Source organism: Cryptotermes secundus, unplaced genomic scaffold (genome assembly GCF_002891405.2).
Source record: "Cryptotermes secundus unplaced genomic scaffold, Csec_1.0 scaffold307, whole genome shotgun sequence".
Taxonomy (NCBI): domain Eukaryota; kingdom Metazoa; phylum Arthropoda; class Insecta; order Blattodea; family Kalotermitidae; genus Cryptotermes; species Cryptotermes secundus.
Genome location: NW_019738353.1, coordinates 796,137 through 804,146, shown reverse-complemented (window position 1 = coordinate 804,146; position 8,010 = coordinate 796,137). Strand labels below are relative to the sequence as shown.

Below are 8,010 nucleotides of genomic sequence, written 5' to 3'. Positions count from 1 at the left end.
GAAAAACTGAAGTTAACGGAGAAGTTCATGGAGGTAGGCCTAGGCCCACTGGGGCTGTAGTGCCAAGGGAAAAAAATCTTAAATGTTCATATCGTCACCATATTTGTAATTGTTGACTGATAAACATTAAGTCCTTCTTCATTGATATCTGTTAAGCATCTATAAGAATAGGTCTCTGTATAAGAGTTGACATCGTTAATCCCAATGGTTTATTGATTATCGACATTAAACCGAAAGCTAAACACAGATATCTTTACACTTCACAAAAATAATAAGTAAGTAAACATGTAAGACTAATATATTTCTCTAAGATCGATTACCATACGTCAGTTTAGGAATATATTTTAAATGTCGCTACTATCACTCCCAACTCAGAAGTTCACGAGTCCTCTATGTTGTCACTACAGGGTGTAAGAAAACAGAATCTACGGAATCTGAGTGGCATCCAATGGCCCAACCGAAGTTAAGACTTTGTCTTCAAGGTCACAAAGAAAGGCAACCAATCTTAGAAACAAGCAGCAAAATTAATATTAATCAGTCGTGAACCTTAAAGGGGCCCATACACCTACGAATCTGGCTCAGCGAGCTTGACTCGGGAGCTGGGCTCGGATTAATTTCACCACCCACGTATGAGCTGACTCCCAACTTTGCAACCCACACACGGACGAGTTTGGCTCATTGGAACCCGAGCCGAGTCGGACTCGCGAGCCAGACTCGTACGTGTATGGGCCCCTTAAGTGTCAAAGCAACCGCAGTATCAAAAAGCTTCAAGTAGCATTGGTCACACTGTATGTACCACGTACTTTAACATGTAAAGGCTTAGATTTGCCCACGCAGTGTACTAACGCGTTTGTGCTCTTCTCATAATAAGGATACCATTGTGTAAGATTTGAGACTTTCACGGCGATGACTATGAAGAAAGCAGTCTTCTGGGATTTGGCACCGTGTATATGTGGTGTTAACCGACGTTTCGGAGGAACGTATCGCCTCCATCTTCAGACACAGTCTGCTTTTACCGGTTCTCACGGTCTCTCCGCTTGCAGAATTCTTATATTTTTTCTTCTACCCTGAAGATGGAGGCGATACGTTCCTCCGAAACGTCGGTTAACACCACATATACACGGTGCCAAATCCCAGAAGACTGCTTTCTTCAAAGATACCATTACCCGGCTGGCTTCATAATGTTGCGCCATTTTGTTATGTGTGAGGTAGGAACTGAAATACAAAATTATATTCATATCGGTTCGAGGCCTTAGAGGGTTACTGTACTTGGAGCAGTTCTTCGAAGTCAATATGTCTGACAACACAAATACTGGTAGAGAGAATAACACCAGGGTTGGTCTCATGTTTTTGTAACACAGTTCATGACGCGAAACAATAGTCCCCAGAGCTGAGGGGACACGTCACATAAAAGTCACGCTCGAGTCAGGAAGCTTGATGGAACTACTTCATGGGTTTCTAATCAAATAATTGTTCTCTATCGTCCAGTAATCTCACATTTACCATAGAATTGCTCATTCCCCTCAGTCTGGACACAGCCAGGCGGAACCGCGTGACGCTCACCCGAAACACCGCCACTTGCTTTCTGGGACCGTGTGGCGAAATCACGGCGGGGTCTACAAGGGCGTGCAGGCATCCTTACAAATTTCGGTTATCGATTTAAAGAGGGAAAATGACGTCAAACAAGCTGTGTTCTATTGGCTTATATCTAACGTGGAAATTAATATTCACGTAAGTTCTTTACACTATGAAATATTTTTGGATGTCCCATGCACACAGCCTTTACGAACCGGAGATCTGATAGTTGCATTTTGGTTCACAGACTTCGTTGCAGGTGTGCTCAGCGGCCGAATTACATATACAGAGCGAAGATGAGACAGAAGCTATCATAAGTATCAGCTCAGACATCTACCGGCAGTCGTTTTAAGCCCAAACATTACGGCTATAGAGGCTCTCACATACAGTGCTGAGACGTGACGCCGTGAAGTCCAGAAGAACTTCATCGGTTGTCACTGATCGTGTTCGTTACTTGTCCTCTGTCTTCAACCACGAACACGGATGCAGGGCGCTACATCTTAAAGTGAGTAAACGTCTACAAGACTGCACGGCACCACATACCGGTAGATAGCGCTCTTTATTTACTTTACTTGTGTATTTTTATAATGTAACTATGTTACAGCAGCGCTAGAGTTTTAAATAAAAGTTAATATGAAAACCGAAAACTTTAGTGAAACCCCGTACATTTTGGGCAGGTGCACACATTCGTGACACACCTGTCTAGGTATAAGGAGGGCAATCCTTCTGTAGAATGTTCATTACAGCTTCACTAAAGCCTACCGAATCCAATCCACACCCCTACATTCTGTTTCTCTAACAAAAATAATTAATAACATCCTTCCATCTGCTCCTAGGGTCAGACTTCCCATATATTTTTGCATTCAAATTTATTCTCTCCCATTTATGCGACATGACTCTACAGTTCAGTATTCCTTCAGCCCATCGGTCAAGCAATATTTCGTGTAGTGCATGCTCCTTCTTCACACCGTGTTGATCCAAGTGTTCCCGTCAACATCCTCTCTCTGAGCAGCGTCAAGGTACAGAGTACCTAACCTTCTGCAGTGCTGTGGTCACTATACGCATCGCCTGGTTTTAAAACCAAATATCTGCACTTTATCGTTACAATCTATTTCGAATATCAGAGATCATTCTATGCAAAGAATGAAAAGACTGTTCTTTTTAATGATGATCCCCTGTTTTCTGTGAGATAGGAACTGCAGTTTCAAATACTATTAGGTGACGTTTGCCTTCAACCCGTCATCAAATTCCAGTTAAATATGGGATGCATTAGACCAGTCACATCTGTCGTGGTTGTGAAGCATGGGCCTATACATACAAATGTAAAACTGAGAAACGCCATGTGATAAAAAAAAATAACGTGCTTAAATATGACAGAAAATTATACCACAGAATCAAATTTTAATTTCTTACATGCAGATTTCGCAGTTCTAAAACTGGATGAATATCTCCACCTTTATATTCTGGCATGTAACCCCTTGCTAGGCAACGACCTCGAAACAAATGAGACAACGGCTACTGCTAGGCAACAGTTTCGTAAATATCCAACCGCACACAATGGAAATACTGTTGAAAGCGGTGTTTTCTACGTGGTTCGCTCTGTGACTATATCAATCGACCGACCGAGTACAGATCAGTTACACCCGTGTGGAGGTGGGGTCGAATACCCCCACCGTGAACCTGCGAATCGTAGGAGGCGACGAAGAGGGAAGTCTCAAATCTGAAAGAGTAAAATATGGTCGCGAGTACCAAGGGACTCGGACCTGTGAAAGACTGCGCTGGCAAGGGCCAGCAGCATATACAAAAGACATGCCCGTCCTCTCGTTAAAGAGGGCGCCCCAAAAAACAAGACCGTAACTGTCAAACAATAATAAATATTTTGTCATGAGCTCCAGAAGGGGTACACATAATCAACTTACTGACTGACTGACTGACTGACTGACTGACTGAGCGTCAGTCGCAAAGTGACTTTCACAGTTGGGTACAATGGAGTGAAGTAAGTTGGTTGGTGAGTTAGTGAGTTATAGGACTGCTGCGGCTCAGTCGCTGTGAGCTGTTGCTGTTAGAAACCGGTAGCTGAGGCACGGGGACAGTTCGGGAACCCAGAGTGAAGGGAACGTGCGCTGCTGGAAGCCGGCCAGGATGGACTTCCAGTTTTTAATTAGTTTCGTGTTCAAGAACGAGACAATTTTCAACGCCATATACACGAGATTTGAAGTTCCATGCCGGCAGGTATTGATATACAGTCTTATAAGACGTTAAACCGTGTAGTTTGGTAGACAGGTACGAATATTTCGAAGAAATTTCCTGCCTCAATCTTCTTATAATATGAAGAGTCAAACAAGGGATTCCTGCGGGACCTGAGCACGCATCCTCCAAAATCCACGGCCTCGGCAACCACTGAACCATACACTTAAGCACCAGGCCGTGCCATAGCTCAGGCGGTTAGTCGCCGACTTCCCACCGCTGCGGCTCGGGTTCAATCCCAGGTCAGGTCATGTGGGATGCGGTGGACAAAGTGGCACTAGGGCTGGTTTTCTCCTAGTACTTTGGTTTCCCCTGCCAATTCTCATTCCAACGACTGTTCCACATTCATCATCATCTATCATCCGAGGCTGGTACATTGGGACAAACAGTTGCCGACGTACCAAGTGGACTCTGTCACACTTTACCATACGAAATTAAAAAAAAAAGTAATCTTAAGGGGCCTATACACGTACGAGTCTGGCTCGCGAGTCCGGCTCGGCGGGCTTGACTCGGGAACCAGGCTCGGATTAATTTCACCACAAACGCCAGAGCTGACTCCAAATTTTGCGACCCACACACGGACGAGATTGGCTCATTGGAACCCGAGCCGAGTCGGACTTGCGAGCCAGACTCGTACGTGTATGGGCCCCTTTACTCACTAAACTCATTATGTCAGCAATACACTCACCCGGCCTACTGAAAGCTTCCGCTTGTCTTGTGAACACAAACACGACGAAAAGAAATTCGGTAACAGACTGTCCATAATGTGAACCCTTCTGTGGAAATAAAGTCGACAGTATTACAAAACATGTGTCCTGGGACGCGTGGTTTTCGAGGAGCAGGTTACCGTCAAATGGGGCAATATACTTCCAGGCAATGTTATTTGTCACCACAATACACAGTGCGTTCGTAGGTGTACTGAGGGCAGGGATGGGTTGTGAGACAATGCAACATGCCCTTAAGCCTCGGTACCTGCAACAGCCAAACTAGCAATGCTACACGGGAGTTCGCGCTATGATTGCGGGTCGCCCGGAGACCGGACGGACACCTGCCAAAGCAGTGGAATAAGAATCGCAGAGAAGTTCACGAGATATCGCAAGAATAAGTTCTGTACTTCAGGAGTGTTATCCCTCCCGTCCTCTCTGTCCGATGTAATTATTTGAGAACAACAGAAATTAATAGAAAATGCATAAAGAGATCTAGACTTAGAGCCCTTAATTCTTCACAAGAGAACTACCACATTTTGGGTTCACACACGAAAGACTTAAATTAAAATAATGGTAGAGTAGTTGCTAATACTAAACGGTAAGTACCTACGAGTGTTCACAACCCTTTTATATAAATTCATGATTGCTGCTTTATGTATTTTATAAACATTAAACATATTCTCGCATCATAAACATTGTTACAGCTGTGTTTTGTTTCGGGAGGAGAAAACGTGTGTGTGAATCCCTTCGTTCGCAATGCAAATGTGTATTCGATACGTCAGAAAAGTCACGGAGGGAGAGGACATCAAAACGGGTGCTATCATATAGAGTGAATAGAATGAACTGGCCGCCACTGTACACTATTTTATTAGTTAGATTCTGAAGGGTTCAGACAAAGGTTTATATCACTCAGAATTACTGGGTTTTGGGGCTTTGCCCATCCTCCGGTATTTTAAAATCTAGAAAACACAACGTTTCGGAAAATTAATGTTTCCTTCCTCAGGTGAGCGGGGAGACACCTCTGTTGAGTCCCTTAATAAGAGCTAACCTCAATCACCGGACGAATGTAGTCACAACAGATGTCTAACCCCTCACTTGAGGAAGGAAGTAGATCCAGTATCCGAAACGTTGTATTCTCTATTTTCTAGGATATAGGACGATGGACAAAGCCCAAAAATCCAGTAATTCTGATCATTTGTTTAATGTAAGCTTAAATTCCTAATTTTCAGTCCAAATGGATTAAAGACATGTTTGCGAATGCTGAAATTATTCATGCAATGCTTCATGCCACGGTGCTCTACATTTGATTAAAAATTCAGTAGAAGTTCTACAGTTTTGATAGTTCCCCACAAATGGCACATTATGGAAATACGGTACTTCATAGAATTGTGTAGGCTTACACTAGACACATCTGTTTTTTCTGAATAAAAGTGTTAATAAATGATCACAGTGCTAAAGTGCAAAGGTAGTATCGTGTTTATCCCTTCTCTGCCTGAGTGAGGTCCTGCCAAATGCTCTGAGGAAGATCCTCAGCTCTACCAACAGCTGAACTAGTTACACATCACCTTTACGTCTCTTTCATAAATTAAACCCTTAATTATTGTAATACAACACCAGTTGAGCTTACTGGGGCCCAACAACAGAAAAAAGACAAAGGAAAGGAGTGACGGTCAACACGTGGCAAGCTAAAGGAGTACGGGAAGTAATTAAGGGACGGTTATAATACATATTTCATGTAATTATATCACTGTTTTCCAAAAGTTTTTTTTTTCCTTGGCACTACAGCCCCAGTGGGCCTAGGCCTACTTCCATGAACTTCTCCGTTCACTTCGGTTTTTATAGATCTTACACATTCGGTAGGACTCCTTGGGCGTGTGATCAGCTCTTCGCAAGGCCTCTACCTGTACACAAACACAGAAAAACGCAGCACACATACAAACTAAACATCCATGCCCTTAGTGGGATTCGAACCCACGATCCCGGTTTTCAAGCGAGCGAAGACAGTACATGCCTTTCCAAAAATTTACGTCGTAATATTTTGTTGATCTTTGCAATGAAAATGCAGTATGTTTTCTGAGGTAATAACTTAATTTTTACGTATCATTCGATGATTCTGTGTTTCAGATGGTTCAGGTAGGTAGTACAATCATTACTACGGGCATTAAAGAGTTAAATAACATCATACAATAATCCACATAATGCTAGCGTTATTAAAGGTGACTGTTGATGATTCGGGACAACAATAACGTTGGTACTGGTGATGTAACGTTATTACAGGGCCGATATGTCTGAGTTGCCACAAATAATAACCTTTTGTCACCGCGGAATGTATGTAGCCTTTCATTTTGATAGTTTTGAAAAGCGCCGTGCAAGTCAGGGTGACCCAGACACGCAACATACAACCACAGCACAGAGCACTCGCCTTTTCAGCACTACGGGAACTCGGCGGTTGGTACCAAGTTACGGAGAAATGGGGTTGGAAGCACTGTTTGCTTTGATCTCAGTATTACTGTGCCTGCAAGAAGCTATCCCTCAGAATCTTGAAGTAAGTAAAATCAGGTTTCCACACACTGCGGTTAATTGAAGCCAACTCGGTGTATAGGACTTCGTGAGTTTGTAAGTTCGAGGATTTCTCCGAGTACTTCGGTTTCCCCTGCCAATCTTCATTCCACCAACTGCTCAAAAATCACCCTCACCTATCATCTTGGGCTGGTACAATAGGCCAGAAGTGGTCGCAGCGCAAGGGACTTAGTCCCACCCTACTAGCAATAAAAAAAGTATTAGATGGGCTACATTAGGGTGAAATTTTTGTGGGCGTGGGTTCGAATCCCACTTCTGACACTAGTTGTCACGTGTTGGGTACGTCACGCGACAAACAACTTTACGTGGGTCTCGGATTTAGCGAATATTTATTGTGCTTCACTTATACACTCACACACTTTAAAATTATTATCACTTGCAGTATCATAATTACTGCTCCCACTATATCTCGGCCAATACTAGACTGCTTTCGGCGGCGGTCTTCTGAAGACTGTCTTCCTGATGTCTTCGTCTATATTGTATGGCGTCTAGGTTCCAACTGACTTGGCAAATGCTTTCAACTATTTGGAGGGCCGCGTATGAAGCATGCAGGGCAGTATGGAATTTGAATAACAATACATTTTACACTAGGACCGATGAACACCACGGAAAAACTTGATAGATTTGGCCGATACTAAGACCGTCCCGATGCGAAGTGACTTTTGGCCAACAGCCCGGCATTCAAGTACCTGAAACCTTATTCCTATCCCTGTCTCTTGCGTTGGCTGTTCTTGTTGCTGTTGGTTTATTAGAAATATGAAATTTATAAAAGTTTTGTCTTATACAGAGTGTCCCAGGAGGAATGGACCAAACTTCGGGAGGGTGTTCCTTATGTTAAAGTGTGCCGATATAACCCAAAACACCTATGTCCAAAGTCGAACGGTTACGGAGATAATGGCCC

At 43.4% G+C, this 8,010-nt stretch overlaps 1 protein-coding gene across 1 annotated transcript in view; it reads left to right on the top strand.

Moving 5' to 3' along the window:
* The first annotated feature begins 6,899 nt into the window (after window positions 1–6,899).
* LOC111870771 overlaps window positions 6,900–8,010 on the top strand; it is an 8,304-nt gene continuing 7,193 nt past the window's right edge. Inside the window, exon 1 of the mRNA XM_023863294.2 lies at window positions 6,900–7,074. Coding sequence (XP_023719062.1) covers window positions 7,000–7,074 — 75 coding nt within the window. The 5' untranslated portion in view covers window positions 6,900–6,999. The remainder of the gene's footprint in view (window positions 7,075–8,010) is intronic.